The 17419-nt window shown below is 44.8% G+C and overlaps 1 protein-coding gene across 1 annotated transcript in view; it reads right to left on the reverse strand.

The window, feature by feature from the left end:
* LOC147731311 (uncharacterized) overlaps window positions 1-16942 on the reverse strand; it is a 96282-nt gene extending 79340 nt beyond the window's left edge. Inside the window, exon 1 of the mRNA XM_086954180.1 lies at window positions 16787-16942. Within this exon, the coding sequence (XP_086810306.1) occupies window positions 16787-16906 (120 nt within the window). The 5' untranslated portion in view covers window positions 16907-16942. The remainder of the gene's footprint in view (window positions 1-16786) is intronic.
* Window positions 16943-17419: the final 477 nt, after the last annotated feature.

Raw genomic sequence — 17419 nt, forward strand, 5'->3', positions numbered from 1 at the left:
CAGGTGACCTTATAGTTGCATGAAGAGCTATACAAATAAGTAACATAACATATCAATGGCTTCCTTTGTTGGAAAAACTGAGAAGGAATAATTGATCTCCACCTAAGAACTTTTCATGTCCTACACCTCTTCTTCACATCCCCAGTTCTTCTTCCTACCCTATCAGTCACATAGTGCATCATCTCCATGTCCTACAGCCACTCACTCTTGCCTGCTCTGCCCAGTATACTTTAACTTTAACACTTCTTCCACTAGAAACTAGCAGCTGTTCGACATTCATATAAACTCAGAAGGATGAAAGGCTGAACCAGTCTTTCCGACTTTGAACCAGTCATTCAAAGGTCTCTGAGCGGGCTATTTGGACTAAGCTTTTTTTCACATGTGGAGGAATTTACATGTGGTAATCTCAATCTAGTATTTATTTATTTTTCGGTTTGTATAGTGCTAGAATCGACTCCCGAAGGAGTATCTCTGCACTTTGGCGGATACTAAGGAGGGTTATAGACAGACATGCAAGCAGGAGAGAAACAAAAAAGTTTTTAACAGTATGCTGCACTATTGGAAAGAACACTAATGCCACATTACACCAGAGCCAGAAAACTCTATTCATCAACTACTACACAGATCCAGCAGTGGTGGTTCAGGGGAATGAAACAGAGAGGCTGCTTACTTGGAGAACAACGCCTGGGAATGATAGAAATCCATCAGCCTCCGAGATCTCAACCAGCTTTAAGAAACTCCCGAAAATGTAATTAAACTTACTTTCTAAGCAGGCCTTCTGGACTCCCAAGGGTCAGGACTGCAGAAGATCACTTATGGGCACCCCCTGTACCTGATCAGACACATTCTCCCCTACAACTTTAATATGACCACTTTCTCTTCTACTCCCAGAGCCATCCGACAGGTTACATTTAGTACACCATAAACTATACAAATAATTAAATTACCCCAAACTCCGCTCCTAACCAGAGACAGATGTTTCTTTTGCACAAGGTTTACTTGCCTACAGGGCCCTCAGTGAAGTCCTCTGGTTGGCTGCTGCCTTGCTCAAAGCCCATCCTTCCTTTCACAGCCGAGACCTGTGCAAACATTATTACTTGTCGCAGCTGCCCTGCGCAACCTTCGGGATAAAAACATGGACAGGGTTGTCAAAGTGTCCTTAAGGAAATACTTTTTAGGTAAGAATTCTGCATATCTAACTTCACAGGACTTGTGCCCTGTATTCCTGGAATTTACGGGGTGCATTTCATGCGCTCGTAGCAGTCAGTCTGGCAAATATCCAGATGAAGTGATGCGATTCTGCTGACTTGGGTGCACCACTGCGCGAGAGCCCCAAAGGGGAGAGGCTTGGCTCAGCCTCATTGTGCGTGGTCAAAGTGCATAGAATGCAGCAAATGGTCGCATTAAGCGCTGTAATGCTAGATCATTCGTTTATTGATTCCAATTACAAAAGATCACTGCACGAGCGGGTGGCTCGCCCTCCAACTATTTTTTTAGGTTTTGCCGACATAACAATTGTGCCTTGCTTGTGAAATCTATTATGCTGAATATATCTTAAAAAGGGTTAAACCCCGCCTCTACTTCTTACTTGTCTGTGTGCTTGTCACTTTACTTTTCCTCCGTTTCTACTGGTTATAGCGTTTTATTTTTTGGTGCCCCCTGTGTGTTTCTCTGATCAGTGTCCCGTGGCACAGGTACTCATTCTCCTCTGCTTTGTTGGGTGGAACTTCTTTTATTAGGTTATTGATGTGCAGCTTATCCTCCCCTGGGTGTTCACATTTACGGTGTGCTTGTCAACAGCATTTGTTTGTGGATTGTCAGACGTTTTCTTTATTTAATTAAGTTCTTCATTTGTTTGTGCAAAGATTTTTTAAATGTAATCTTAGCCTGTCAGTTCACATTTCTACGTGAGAAAAAACTGGGATGATTTTACCCTGTATAGATAGTGGCGCTCTCAGATTTCGGTTATATTATGTTGCTTATAGTTGTTTAGTTAATGGATGCTTAGGGAGGGTGCAATCATCGAATTCCCCCTAAATCGGATCAGCAGGTCCCTAACGTATATGTTGATCCCTATCACACCAAAATAAAGCTTATTACACGTACACAACTTGAGATTCCAAATGACCACAACAATTTGACAAGATGCTTTATTGTTAGTATCTCGCTCTGAATCCAGCCAACACGTGTTTCGTCATTTGGGACATACCCATGACTTCCTCAGGGCTCGCGAACTTCAACTTCTTTCTGAATTGCCTTCTGGTTGGTTCTATTTCCCTCCCAGCCTAAGATTGGCTGGGTGAATAATTTCAATCTCGAGTGCCGATCTTGTCCAGTATTCAATATTCCAAAACGCACGGTTAATATGCGTGCTCAGACGATAACTTGAAGTTGAAGTTCTCAGGGACCCTGTGTACTGATGGCTTAGCAGTGGTATTCAGGGTGCAACCTGGCCCCAGCGCTGTCACTATGTTTCCTTTTTAGGGTTCACCTGTACATCGCTTGTGCTATGCTTGTATAGCCTACTATATTTAATAGAAATCTTTAAAGGGGCTTACATGCCACCCTTACTTTTCATTGGCTCACATGCTTGCCACTTACTTTTATCATTTTAATTGGCTGTAGCTTCTATTTCCTGTTGTTCTTCGTGTGTTTTACTTATCAGTGTCCTGTGGCCCAAAAACTGTTTTCATCAGCTGAGCTGGAACTTCATTGAAGTGTGTCAGCATCTCTGCGTGCTTTTTTGGAAGCAAGCGCTCTGATCGCAATGCGCACTCAGTAACTCCACCTGGGTGGATCACAGACCCACTCTAGTTGTCCCTATTGGTTGCAAACCGAGCAGCTCACTCAACAGTCTCCCTGGGGCCAAAGTGGGTACCCACTCCAGTGCTCCCATTTGTTTGCAAACCGAGCAACTCAGATGCCGGCTCTTGCACAGACCCAACTCACAACCACATCAAAGGTATTTTTAACTATTGCTTAGAGGTATTTTGCTTTGAACACCATTATTTTATGACAGTCTTGAAAGCCTCCATTAAGCTAGAGAGTCTCAGCAGCATAGTTTCAACTTTGGCTTTGTGTTATTTGTTTAATTTTATATTGGGCACTTTCTAAGAGTGCATCAGCTTCCATTCTCTCTCTCTACCTCTCTCCATCCCTCCCTCCTCATCTCCTGTCCTTGTTTTTGCCTTGTCCCTCCAACCCCTCCCACTTCATCGTTCACATCCGTCCCACCCCTTTTGTGTCCTTTTTCTGCCACCCACCCCCACCGCCTAAAAAGAAAATTTGTAGCGATGGCCAGGCCTTTTTATGCTCGAGCCTCTGGATACCAATATAAACTGAGTCTGGATGCGCGAATGGACATATCTTGCAAGAGGTCCCTCATTAACTTTCGTAGCTTCTCATCCTAGAGATTGCAAACACAACTTTTACTGTTGACCATTAAACGTTTCTATTGCTTTAGTGACGCGTTCCAACTTCATTATGTAGAGGTGGAACACCACTTCCTGAGCAGATCATTATACAGAACATATAGGAAGACTGCCTCCAAGTATCTTGAGTCATTAATTAGAGTTGTGTTTATTTTCAAAAAACTGTTTTCCTGAACCTGGCAGATTTTTTTTTTACCTACATGACATTTTGTTTTTGGAGTGAAGCAATGCAATCTGGGAATTGTAGTCTTATTCAGGTGCAATCACACCAACTAACATTATTAAAAGGGAAACCCAGGCACAATAAATGATAAACAAGAAGTCCGCTGGTAATTCAGCAGTGGCTCAAAACAACTAAATGTAAAGGGTGCACACTCTGTGGCTCACATTTTCAAGCTACTAAGCACTGTGAACCAAGAAGGTACAACCGCTGCATTCTGTGCATTCATGCACAACACTAAAATGCTTTCCAGTCTACCTGTGGTTTCACCCCTTCTCCTCCTTATCCCTGTGGTTTCACCCAACCCCATCCCCATGCTGTTTTTTTACATGTTGAATAGCAGCACAGGCTGCTGTCACGAGTAAAGAAACATTTTAAAAGCGCTTTGATGCAGTCAATACTGGCTGCATCATAGTGTTTTTAAGAAAAAAGGAAGTTAAGTCATGTTGGCCAGCAGCCCGCTTTGCTGTGCCACTTGTTTGTGACCTGATATGATCCTGAGAGTTCCCTGCCTTCTCTGCATGTACTTTTTGTGCCCATGCAACACTTGCTTCTGTGTGTCCCTGCTCATGCAGCCTCTGCTTAGAACCTGGTCTTGTGTGCCCCTCTGCAGTCCTTCTGTTAACCTTGTGCCTGACCTACAGCCAGTCTTAGTGACCACCACTCCCTACTGCCTATGTCTGTTTGTGTTGCCCTGCCTATCTACCTGCAGCAGCTCCCCTCCTCTTTCTTTTTGTGGCAAATCGCCCTTCTGTAGTTTCCATCATCCTGCAGCTTTTTATGTGCACCTCTTACTGCTTCTGCATTTGCTGATGCCCGCCTTCTGCCCCGCTAAGCATAACCATTCCTCTCTTGCAACCTTAGCATGCAAACATGCCCAGCCATTCTTGGTCATCTTTGTGCTATCCTACCCTTTTAAGACCTTGATGGACCCCCATCGTACCCTGCACTAGTGTCCTGTACCTAACCCTGATTAGTACAAGGGCTGGTACACTGTGGCTTAAATAGTCAGTAAAATGCCACAGAGCAACACACTAGTCTAAAATGCCCTGTCTGCAGCTGCACACTCACCTGGGGCCCTATTTCAGCACAATTAGTGCCACACCAGTGTGCCTTCGCCACAGCTCCACATATTACTCCTTTCTGCCTCTCATCCCGACACCAGGGGCTTGTGACAACATCTGAACCCACCTGCTTGGAGCAATAATACATACTTTACTCTTAGTAGGTCGCTTGCCCATGCATTTTATTTTTGCACCATTTTGTTCTCCCTGGCTCTGCCAATTGTAATGTTGTCCCTTATCTTCCTACAGTATTCCACAGAGAGTAAGGTATTATTATTTTAATTACACTTATCAGTGAGTATACACTCCGTTTGCATAGCACAACTATACCTTCTGAAAATCATGTACCCCTGTTCAAATAGTAGTTTAACACATCACATTTACACCTGCTCACCAAGCTAAAACTTACAATAAAAAATATATGATTAATAATCCCATAGGTGAAGCCTATTGCATTTACCAATGCCTGTCCATTAAATGTTTGCGAAAGGTTGTATTCGAAACTGAACCATGCGTGCAGAGACCCAGATTGCTGATAGAGGAAGTAGGAATGGACAGACTGGAGGACCAATTGCATAAGTGCACTGTATTCTGGAGAGCGTTTCTAAGTTCTGCACGCTGGAAAGTTTCAGATTTACAAACGATTGTATGCGCCCTGGAAAATGAGGGTGATTGAGCTGGCTCGCGAGAGAAGAACACTGCTGTCTGTCTAATAATATTCTTTTAACCCAATGTTGTGTTCTGTAGAGACATGGTGTACGCAGACGACCAGAAGAGGCAAGGGTTTTTGAGTTACAATGACCTAAAAAAATCTGCATATGAACTAGCTGCACCCATGGGTATTTTATGTAATTTTGTAATGTATTTTTATGATTATTTTTCACTGTTCACTGAATTTGAGAACCGCAAGCAGGAGAGCATTTTTTCAGTACTTTTGAAAACGTAAGTAGGCCTAATGTATTCTCTGGCTTCAGAAACCTGATGTAGGATCCACAATGGAGTCAGAGAGAGAGAATGGGCTCCTACGTGTGATCCTGCCAATTTTTGGAGTACACCAGTGGACAACTCAACAATTAATACATAACCCAATAGAGGGTTAAAGTATACAAAAAGTGATAGATGGAATGCTTGAATTAATCTTAGCCACTGGTAATCACTCAGGTTAGATCTCAGTCCATTGTTATTTTGCACACTATGCCACCTTAGTATAGACTGAAGCCACATGCTGATCAGTCTTGACCCTGCTCCAATGGGAACAGTCCAGTTAAACTGCCAGACCAGGTCCTCCCTAAACAAAGACCAGTTTTCATTCTAGTTAGGACTCATCAGCCAGGTATAGCTTGGTTCCAGTGACACAGTGAAAACAGAACCCAAGTCTGAGCATGCCTGTCTCACTAAGGTCATAAAAAACAAGGTGGTGGATAGAATGCTTGAATGAATCTCAGCCATAGGCAACTGCTGTGGGTGGCATCCAAATCCATTGCTTTTCACCCACCAATCCACCTCAGTTTAAAACCCCCCATATGCAAATCAGTCGGGACCATGCTCCAATGGGAACAGTCCAGCTCGATTTGCATGTGGCTGGGTAATCCTGAGGTAGTACGGTGTGCTATATAACAATGGACTGGGATGCATCCCTGTGTAATTACCAATGGCTGAGATTTATTCAGGCAGTCCATCCATCACATTCTTGTGCCCTGTAAAGGATTGGGCAGACTGAGAACCACTGAACAGGTTTTCTGACGTGTGGTCATGGATGGATGCCACTTGAGCGGTCCTGCACGCTGAAAAAGTGAGGAGCGGAGGTGCCAATGAGGATCCAATATCTGTTTACAAAGTAAATGAATAATGTGGACAAATGCAGGAAGAGGAAGTCAACCTAAACTTCTCATTTCTCCCCAGGCTCACCCAAATGAAGTTCATACACTTCCTACTATCACACTTAACATTTCTCAAAGTACTCTACCATGTTGATAGTAGCAGTCAATTTATGCACACAATTATTACATATTATTTGTCCAGCAGTTTTTGGGTGTTCGATTTCCATTAGTATGCCTAGAAGGTTTTCCAGGCTCATTACTGCCAATGTATGCACATTCCACATTCCAAAAGGTAACACATTTGTATAAGGAGTACTACTGTGGGTGTGATTTGCTACTTTTTGGGTAACCCAGTACCTATATATAGTTAATATCCTTATCTATAAAAAATAAACAAGTTAAACTCTCTTATTGGAATGAGAATGAGAATGACAAGAAAAACCGACATAGCAGACGTGTCTCTAGGGTCCCAGACCCAACTACAAAGCAAAGAATGCATTTGAGGAGAGCCACTCCCCAAACAATCCCACTGAAGCTATGTCCCCACATGAGTCAGGAAGGTCTTCCTGGGAACTCATGACTGTGGTCTCATACAACACAATGATCTAGAGACCCTGCCCTGGGATCACTTATTCTAAATGTATTTTGAATGCACATACTTCATCTCTGCTGCAAGACGCCTTGATTGTAGAGTTGGCAAATCGGTGCATGTGGGCAGGGCTCCATGTTTCTAGTTCTCGCAGTTTACAAATTATTTTATCAAGTGACTGCCGGCCCCATACACCAAACACCAGTCGCAAATAGAGGAAGGCACACAGGCAAATTAGTAGGTGGGGCTGAGCTGGAGTCGAGCTATGGGTCTGGCTTTGCCCCAGGAGTCCGTGTATGAGGTGAGCCATTAAAACGTTTGCCATGAACATCATGCAACAAACCTAATGCAAAAATATGATATAATGTCTTCAAAATTCAAAAAGTGTATTTCTTTAACATACAAAGCGTTCATCTTTGTACATCAGATTGCATGGCTGCACAGATAGACGTTTATTAGAAGTAAACGTTTTTAGAAACATTCATGGCTCACACCCCCAACATCAATGCCATTAGTGAATTGAAACAAACAACAATATCTCAATCGGTGTAGTTAAGGGGGACGGTTATGTCTGTAAGTAAAAAACTTTACACAGGAGGTCAAACCAGGAGACTCTTGGTAGATTTTTAGAATATGCAAACAGCATCATATATTTGAGAACAAGAGAAAAACCACATAAGAAAACATACAGTTAGCACTGTAAGCTAAAATGCGTGAACAACCCAACTTGACCTTGGTGCGGGAATGTGAAAGTGAAACATGAAGTGGCGACGCAAGTGACAATTGGTGTATCAGCGAAAGAGAACAACGTAAAAATGTGAGCAATAATGTACAGTGATTGGGGTGGCTCCAGACATAAATGTACGGTTGACAAAGTAATTGAGAACAATTTAGTTGGAAGCATGAATGCTGCGCCTTTAGTCGTGCTGAATGGTAGACGGCGTTTCGATCCAATGACTCTGGATCATCATCAGGACAGGATTGTTAATTTATCGCAGTGCTGTATAAGGAAATGGAGAAGGGTTGGGAATTAGAGGGATATGAGGGCAAAGACAAAGGCAGCACGAGGGTCACGCGAAGGTGGGTGAAGGACTGGGTGAGGGAACTGGCGAGGTTCCGACAACGTGAAAGAAGGTGAGGGAGTGGGCACAGGTGAAAAAATGTGAGAATAAAGTCTTTGTGCTTGCTTGTGATCTGGAGGGCTGACTGCTGGTGAAAAACGGAAGTGAAGTGAGAGGGGCTCTGGGAACCAAGTTGAGGATTGCGGGGTCCGTTGGTGCAAGCCTGTGTACATGGACACGGGGGGTGCTGACTGCTGGTGAATTATGGTAAGTAGATCAAGGAGGGCTGTGGAAGTCATGTGGGGGTGTGGGTGGGCCTAGAGAGGTGAACTACTGTCTAGGCGAGTCCGGAAGAAACATGACTCGTAGACGGCGAGAGAAAGTAAAGCTTGAGAGGCTAGTAGGAAGTGGGTGAGGGGAGGTGTGGGGTGTCTGCTGGGGGTCGTGTAAGCGACATCAATGGCATGCAGAGTGGCGTGCGTGTGGGCGGGTTACGAGAACAATTACCTGAGGGGGCCATGGGCGCCCGTGTCAAGTTGTACTCAGCTGTTGCTGTGCCATGCCGATCAGCAGTGCAGGCGATTCCTAATGGGCGAGGGAAGGGAAAAGGGGGGGGTTGAGTAGGCGCACCGTCGGTGAGGCGCGGGGGAGAAGGAAGTACGAGTGGTAACCCTTACCAAGTGGTGAGAGCGGGGTCGACACAAGCCGTGTCCAGGTGGAGCATCGGCGGTGGGGAGACACTTCAGAGTCCTAGCTGTGGGCAAGAATCAGAATTATGAATGCCGGAAGGGCCAGGATGCAGAAAGCAGTGAGCCTGGTGCTGGCTTACCTTGGTCGCTATCATGAAGGTACTCAGGGGTGCACCGCCACGGTCGTGTACGGTGAGGAGGGAAACAAATTCCTGGAGGACTGCCACATTTGTGTGCGGTATGGCTGTGGGGCCGTGGTGAAAGGAACCGGGGAAGTCTCTTCTGGAAGGGTGACGTCACGGGGTGCCGCGCATGGATAAGATGGTGCGGAGTGACGAGGATGACGTGGGGAGGGAGGCATGTGGGGGACCTGGATAACACTAAGGTCAGCCCTGTGAGGGCAAGGGAAAGCAAGGAGGGATGAGATAGAGCAAGGAAAGTGGAGTGAGGGTTGGTCATAAAAATAATTGAAAACTTGTTTGCGGTAATGTACACGTCCAGGACCAGAAGGCTATGTCTGCAGAGTGAATTGCAGAAGTAATTGACATGAGGCACGACAATGCAGCGCTGCGATAAAACCAGACATTTCATATTAGTATGTAGGAGGCATATCGGGTAGGCGACAATCCATCTGTGTACGATTTGGATTAGAAATTGACATAACCCGTGGGGTTGTGTACAGCGTGCTTGGTAATTACATAAAGTGGTAGAACAAGAGAACTAATTAGGTTTAGCCAGGTATACAAGCCGATATGGCAATACAGAGTTATTGTTGGACCTGGCCCTTTTTGGCAGGTTCACCCTGAGACTTTTTGCTTTTGCCTAGCCTGTTTCTGTAACCTGGTGTTGGTGATTTTAGGCCTCTGCGCACTTTTTCACTGTGGTACAGTGTAAAGTGCGTGAGCTCTCTGTGTGTGTGGTGAGAGTGACCTGCCCTCCCATAGGAATGAATGGGGAATATGTATGCCCATGGTAGTTCCTGATGTGTGGGGAGTGCAGGGTCGAGTTTGGTATGTGCGAACTCGTGAGATTGAATGCTGCGCAATGATATATGCAGCATGATTGTGTCTAGTGTAGAAGTGCCACTTTTAGAAGTTGGCATATTTGTGTAATTTGTGTCTGGCGTGTGATTGGCTGGTGAGCTTGGCTCCAAGAGTCTGGGAGGGTCTGCCCCGGTGGTGAATGGAGTGTTTAGCATGCTGATGTGAGGGGAGGGGTGCACCTGGGCCTGAATAGGGCTGGGCTTTCCCCACACAATGCTGGCTCCACCCTCTGTGGTGCGTCTGATGTCCCTAGCCTGGCCTGTGAAAGGAGTTCCCTATAACCAGTTGTAACTGGTTCTCACACTGCCTGCACCCTGCTAGACAAAGGATTTCTCTGTATAAAAAGGGGCTGTGTACCCTTACAAAATGTTCTTGTTTCTGTCTTGAATCCTGCCAGGGACGTGCTGCTGCTTGGGCTCAGGGGAAGGTTTGCCTCCCTGGGCCTTGCCCAGCCCCTGGATACCTGATGGACCCTGTGCTGGGACCCCTCTGCTTTACCTGGGGGGATTGGAGGACTTTTCTTTGATGATAGGCTGAATTCTCCAACTCTTGGTTCCAGGACTTTGCTGCATCCTTTTTAGCACCCTGGGAGTGCTTTCCTTTTTATTTCAGGACCCCTGGGTACATCTAGCGCTGGGAGCGCTTTTGGTTGTGTCTCTAGCCCTGGAAGCGCTTTATCTTGACCTCCAGCGCTGAGAGCGCTGTGATTGCCCTCAGGCACCTGGAGCGCCTTATTTGTTTTGGCTAGTGCCCACCCGGCATTTACCTCGTCTTATTATTGATTAATAGAGGGAGCCCACCCCTTGGTTGAGTCCTCGCCTGTCCGCCTGCCTGAGAAGGGCCGCTGCGCTGCCCGCTGCGACCCGGAAGCTCTAGGGGCCAGGACCGGAAGTCCCGCCCTCGCAGGAGCAGCGCGAAGAGAAAGAAGTGCGGTCGGAGATAGCGTGGGGCTCCCGTGAGGAGAGGGGAGCCCCACACCGAAAGCAGAGTCCAGGCCTCACCACCAGAGAGCCCCGAGGAGCGGGAGCTCTCATCCCCCCAGCCGCCGCGAGACCGGTGAGTGCCCGTGAATGGAGGGGGGCGTCGGGCACATTGCTGGGGCCCGCCCCTCCCCTCTAGTGAAAGGCTCGTGGGGGCCTTACTTGTTTTAGAGCCTGTTGAGGCTCCGGGGGCATTACTTTGTCTTTGAGCCTAGTGAAAGGCTCCAGGGGCATTTGGTGCATTTCGAGTCCCCCCACGAGGGACTCCAACGAAGGGGTCACATTTGTCTAGGGCCCCGCGGCCCCTCCTACAACGCGGGCATTGTGGTTCTCGAGCCCATGAGAGGCTCCACAAGGCGACATGTCTTGGGTTGAGCCCCGAGAGGCTCACGGCGCTGCATTTGTTCCAGATTCAAAAGTGCCACAGTTTCTTGTAGAGAGCCCACGAGGGCTCAGGGGGCATTAGTAGTTCGAGCCCAGAGGGGCTCTTGAGTGCCACATTTGGTTAGGAGCCCAGAGAAGCTCGTGGCCCCATTTCTTTGCTTGGAGCCCAGAGAGGCTCAGGGGCCACCAGTTGTTCAGAGCCTGCGTGGCTCCCACGTGGCCCCATCATTATTGATTCCCAGCTTCCCAGCAATTAGGGGGCAGCTGCACCATTTAGGACCCTGACTATTGGGACTCAGGGCGTCCTCCTAGCCCCAACAAGGCCAGTTGGCCTAGGGACTGCCACAGGTGGTGGCTTATCTACGTTTTTGCGCAATTGTGTGGTTTTATTGCACCTCTGAATGTTTTTTTAGGCATCATGTGTTTTTGAGCTATTGAGTTGTGGTCTGGCACCTCAGAATGTTTTTATGTATCATGTGTCTTCCTTGTTCTTACACCTCTGAATGTGTTGGTTTATGCATGCATCATGTGTTTTTCCTGTGCTGCACCTCTGAATGTGTTTTGATGTATCATGTGCCTTGTTCTTACACCGCTGAATGTATGTTTTATGCATCATGTGTTTTCCTTCCCTACACCTCTGAATGTTGTGATGCATCATGTGTAATGTGTTCTTGCTTATACCCCTAATTGTATTGTGATACTTAGGTGGTTGTTCTTTCTAGTACAGGTGGTCCTAGTGAGGTCCTAGTTCCCTGCGTGAAATTCTGCTAAGGTGGTTATGGTTGCGTAGGTGGTACTTACCTGTTACCAGTGGTTACTGGTTGTGTGCTATATTTGCTAATTTGTGCTACAGTGATTTTTAATCCTATATTCTATGTTCTAGAAGTGATATTTCTACTAAGTACTGATTCTGACAGGCACCCACGTGGCCCTGTCCTCTGTAAATAATCCCGTGTGAATATTGCCCGTGCCAGTTGGTACAATGTATATTGTGTGATTACTATCTGATGTGTTTTGACAATACAAAAGTTATTTTTATATAACCTTGTGTGGAGTTCCTTTTGTGGTGTGCCTAGTATGTTGTTGCTGTTGTGTGCGTGCGCAAATCCATTACACATTGCCTCTGGGATACGCCTGTCTGCTCGTGCCAAGCTACCAAGGGGGTGAGCAGGGGTTATCTTGGCGTATGACTCCCTTGCCCTGACTAGAATGGTGGTTTCTGCCTAGCTTTGGCGTCAGCCCTAGCCAACCAGAAATAGCCAGTTCTAACAGTTATGCATTGAGGACAAGAGTGATGTGACATAATGTGCATATGGTACAGGGTCGTACGTCAGGAAAGCATATCATGAGGGGAACAAAAGGACTGAATGGGGACACAGTAGTAACGAGAAGCATGAATCAATGTGTGCACAATTGTGAAAAGGGGATTCCCGGGGTGTCTGGGACTGACATAGTTCAGGTAACAGTATAAACTGTGGTCACATGTGATGCGGGTACAAAGGGCTCTCGGGAAGCCTGAGTAGCTGTAGCTTGAGATACTAAGGGAGAGCAGCGGGGTATAGGGTGCGGAACCAGATCGGGGCGAGTACCCAAAGATCATATGAGGATGGTGGTATTCCAATCATCAACGGTATTTAGCCGGGAGTTCACTGAGTCACAGAGGGTGATCCATTTGCATTTGCATTTGTTGAGGAGGGCTTTGATGTTGCCGCCCCTGATCGGTATATTAGGCTGGTTGACCACTTGCCAGGTGATGTCCGTCTCACAGTGGTTTTTCTCTTTTTTTTATTTTTTTTATTAAACAAGACAGTAGGGAGATATTGGTACATTTGATTTTTCAACTCTAGATAAAATTTTCATACAGTATACAAGAGACAAACCAAACCTATACATTACTGATAACAAATAAATTAAGTCAATCTTAAAGTGCTAGTGCAAAATGGTACAAGGAAAGCAGTTAATCCAATACGTCAAATTTCCTGTTACATTGTACACAGACAAAGCAATTTAACACACCGAGGGTATCTTTACCCTTCTTTAAAGTACTAGAGCAGAATCATAACAAGTTAACCGATAAACTACCACTAATGAAATATTAATAAAAGTTAACGAAAATATTTTATAATTTATCAAATCAAGAGCAGGAAAAAAGTGCAATGAGCTGCTAATTTGTAACTGCAAAAATGCTATAGTAATATTAAAGTGCTAGTGCAAGTACATGGAATATTAACAATATACAAGGAGGGCTAAGAAAAAGACATTCGGATTTCTACTCTAGTTCCTATAACCCTACTAATTTAAAGTACAGAAACATCCTATATAATAAAGATATCATTCTAAAGTGACAGTGCAAAAATATACATCGGTACTGCTGAATGGTTCATCAAATACTGGTATAACAAAACCCATCAACTAAAGCAGCAAAGTTATTATTGCAATTATTAAAGTGCTGCTGCAGTAAAGTGCAAAATATCCGAATAAAGTGCAAAAAGTGCAATAGCAGCTAGTGAAAAACAATGGCAAAATATCAATTTCCTTTTATAGATTCCAACCTCTCAAAATATTTCCAATTCCTTTCAAATCTTTTGATCGCACCCACCCTGCCTGCATAACCTCTCTCAAATGAACATGTTCTTTTCATTTTATTGACCCTTTTTAATTGACATGGGATTACCTCAGATTTCCAATTTTGTAAAATCATGGACCGTGCTACAATAGTAGAAATAAAAATAAATGCTTCTTCTGAGTTATTAAACCTATTCCTATCTTTACAAATGCCAAAAAGGGCCACTTCTGCTTCAGGTAGCAGTGTTTTCCCAGTTGCCAGTTCCATGTCAGTAAAAATCCCCTTCCAAAAAGATTCTAGCTTTGGACAAGAGAAAAAAACATGGTGCCAGCCGCCCTGACCATTGGTTTTGCATCTAAAGCATTTATTCTCATAATCAGGGAATATTCTCTGCAAGGCCTCCGGGGTGTAATACGCTATCCAGCGGGAGAGAAAGGACATTCGTTTATAATTAGCTGCCCGGAGTGTTTTATATCCTAGCTGACATATTACTTCCCAGTCTTTTTCTGACAAAACGCACTGTGTCGTGAGGCTTATTTTGTCTAGATGTTTAAGAATTACCTGAGGAGGTCCTGGAGGGAGTAGCCTTTTATATCAGTATCCTATACCCTTATGTTTTTCCGCCTATAAGGCTGTTAACAAGGCATTGGGTAAAGTGTCAGAACACCCTATCTCTTTTCTTAACAGATAAACCAGTTGTAAATAATCAAAAAACATCAGCCGCCTAGGATATGCTCTATCTACAACTCTATCTACAGTGGTTTTTCTCGATGTAGTGTGTGACCAGTGGTGCTGTCTGGACTTTGCAGTGGATCCTGCTCTTGTGGTGGATGATGCTCTGCTTGATCATTTGAGTTGTTTGGCCAATTTAGATGAGGTCACAGGGGCAGCGGATTGCGTAGATGGCATTCTTCGATCTGCAGTTCATGTGGGTCTTGAGCTTGTACATTTTGTTTTGGGTTGTGAATTCTTTGGTGTTTAACGTGAGGTCACATACTGCACAAGATTGGCATTTATAGTGTCACATGATCTGGGGAAGGCCCCATGTCGCGGTGATTGTGTTCTTGGTTGTAGTGCTGGTGGGCCAAGTGATAGCGTGTACGAGATGTCTTGCAAGGTTATTGCTGCGTTGGTATGAGAAGAGGGGTGGTTCTTTTAAGGGTTCAAGTGTTCTTAGTAGCGGCCAATTTCGTTTAATGATTTTGCTGATTTTGTGGCTGCAGGGACTGAACTTTGAGACAAATGGTATCCTATTCATGTATTTTTTAGGTTGTGGTGTCAGGAGCTGTTCACAGTGACAATACCAGGCCTGGTTGCGAGCTCTTGTCACCAGACGTTTGGGGTATCCCCTATCGGTAAGTTTCTTGATGAGGACGTCTGACTCCCTGAAGAAATCTTTTCGCCATATGCTATTTCTACGAATCCGTAAGGACTGGACATAAGGTAGGCCGTCTCGTAGTCCTCATGGATGGTAACTTGTGTATTGTAGCAGAGTGTTTCTTTCCGTTGGTTTACAGTAGAGACAAGTGCTGATTTTGTCATCTTCAGCATGTATGATGACATCCAGGAATGGTAGGTCATTGGATTTGGAGTCACAGGTAAATGTCAAGTGGTTTTGAGATTGATTGAGCCAGGTGATAAACGGGCTGAGGGTCTGAGTGGTACCTTTCCAAAGTACCAGAATATCGTCAATGTAGCGAGGCCAGAGTGAGATTTGATTAAGGAATGGATTGTTGGTGGTGAGAATGTGATTTTTTTTTAGATTGTGAACGAAGAGGATTGCAAAATTCGGGGCAAAACCAGCCCCCACAGAGACATCTTTACCTTGGAGGTAATACTTGTCCCGATATAAAAAGTAATTGTTCTCTAGGGCAATGTGCAGCAAGTCCATAATGAATTCAGTGAGGATCCTGGTTGGTCTGGGTCTAGATTGGAGTAAGGTCTCTATGACTTCTAGTCCCTCTTTGTGCGGAAGGTTTGTATACAAAGATTCAATATCTTGGCCCACCATGAGGTCCGTGTTGGTGTCGAAGGGTCTGTCTTCAATTGCCACAATCAGATCCATGGTATCCCTGATAAATGTGTCAGTGAAGGGCATTAATTCATTTATGATGGCGTTGATGTATTTTCCTAGGGGTTCCAGAATCGAGCCACAACCTGAGACAATTGGGGGTCCGGGGGGTTGATGTTATCTTTGTGGCTCTTGGGTAGTATATATAGGACCCAATTCATTAGTGAATTGAGGCACATCAGCAGTCAAGTAAGCCCTAAACATGGCATAGATTATTATTATAGATTGAGCAGTTTAATAGCTTTTTAATTCAAATATAAGAGGTGCTCGTGCAGCACACATCTGAAAATAGGTATTTAAAAGTGTGTTCATATGTGATAATAAAGAGAAGGAGGCTCTGTGAAATTAAATATTTACCTAGGTTCACATCATTTGAACAAGAAGGCAAGACGGTATTGAGTCCAGGATAACTGGTTTCACATTTAAGCCACCAGATGGTCTTTCTGTCTCTCTCAACACAGAGATGGAAGTCCCGATTCAGGGAGCCCGTCCCCAGCTACCAAGCCAGGAATGCATTTATTTGGAACGGGGGGCGGGGTCACTCCCACACCACCAACCAAAGCTGCATCCCTGACTATACACAACACAATGCCTGACATTTGCAGCAAATGAGCGTTTTGAGTAGATAGTGCTCTGCTATCCAGCAGTCTCAAAGGATATAACATTTACAGTCATGCACTGAGGGGGCAAAGGTAGACAAAATACCCATCTTCATGTACTGTGGCTTCACTCTCCCAAATTAAAATATTTCCAGTCATCACTAAAACTTGGAAAGCAGAACTTGTTCACGGAAACTGGGGTGGATGTGTCCACCAATACATGAACGGGCACCCACAAAGAATGCTTCTGTGGGCATTGGACATCTCACCTCTATATCTTTGTCCAGCGGCTTCCTGGTCTCCAAGAAGCTCTGCAGTACACGGTCATCATCTGCCTCCATGCGTGACAAGTCACCAGGGGAGCACCTCAGGTTTTTTTCTTCAATCATCTATCCCCAGGTCTACTCAAACGGTGTAGGAGAGGTAGAGACAGTTGTTGTTGTGAAGGAAGAATGAGAAGACAAAATGGAAAGCGGATTAGCCAACATGAAGTCTCAGTAAATTACATACTTGCTACTGAGAATGTCTCTGCCCAGCAGGTCACACATCTGATTTCTGTTGAGTTTAACCCATCCCATTCAATGCTTCCATCCATTGAAGCGGGTACATTTAGTATCATTATAGTTCAAACCAGCAACACCTGAGCTATTGTGGTTTAAGATAGGAAAACTGCAATATGAATCACTGAATAAAGAATAAAATTATCCTATTGTTTTTTCTACCTCGCAATAAAACCCTTATGAATTCAACTAAAATAATTCTACTTAGGAAAGCTACAATATCCATTTTTTTTCAAGTATAGAATTGAAAAATTGTGATAAAAACAAAAAGAGGAGAGCGGTTCAGGACACACATTAAAAGAAGGACAATATAGGAAACAGACTACATTGAAGAGTCCTTAG

The sequence above is a fragment of the Lissotriton vulgaris genome, chromosome 2_1 (genome assembly GCF_964263255.1).
Source record: "Lissotriton vulgaris chromosome 2_1, aLisVul1.2, whole genome shotgun sequence".
NCBI lineage: Eukaryota > Metazoa > Chordata > Amphibia > Caudata > Salamandridae > Lissotriton > Lissotriton vulgaris.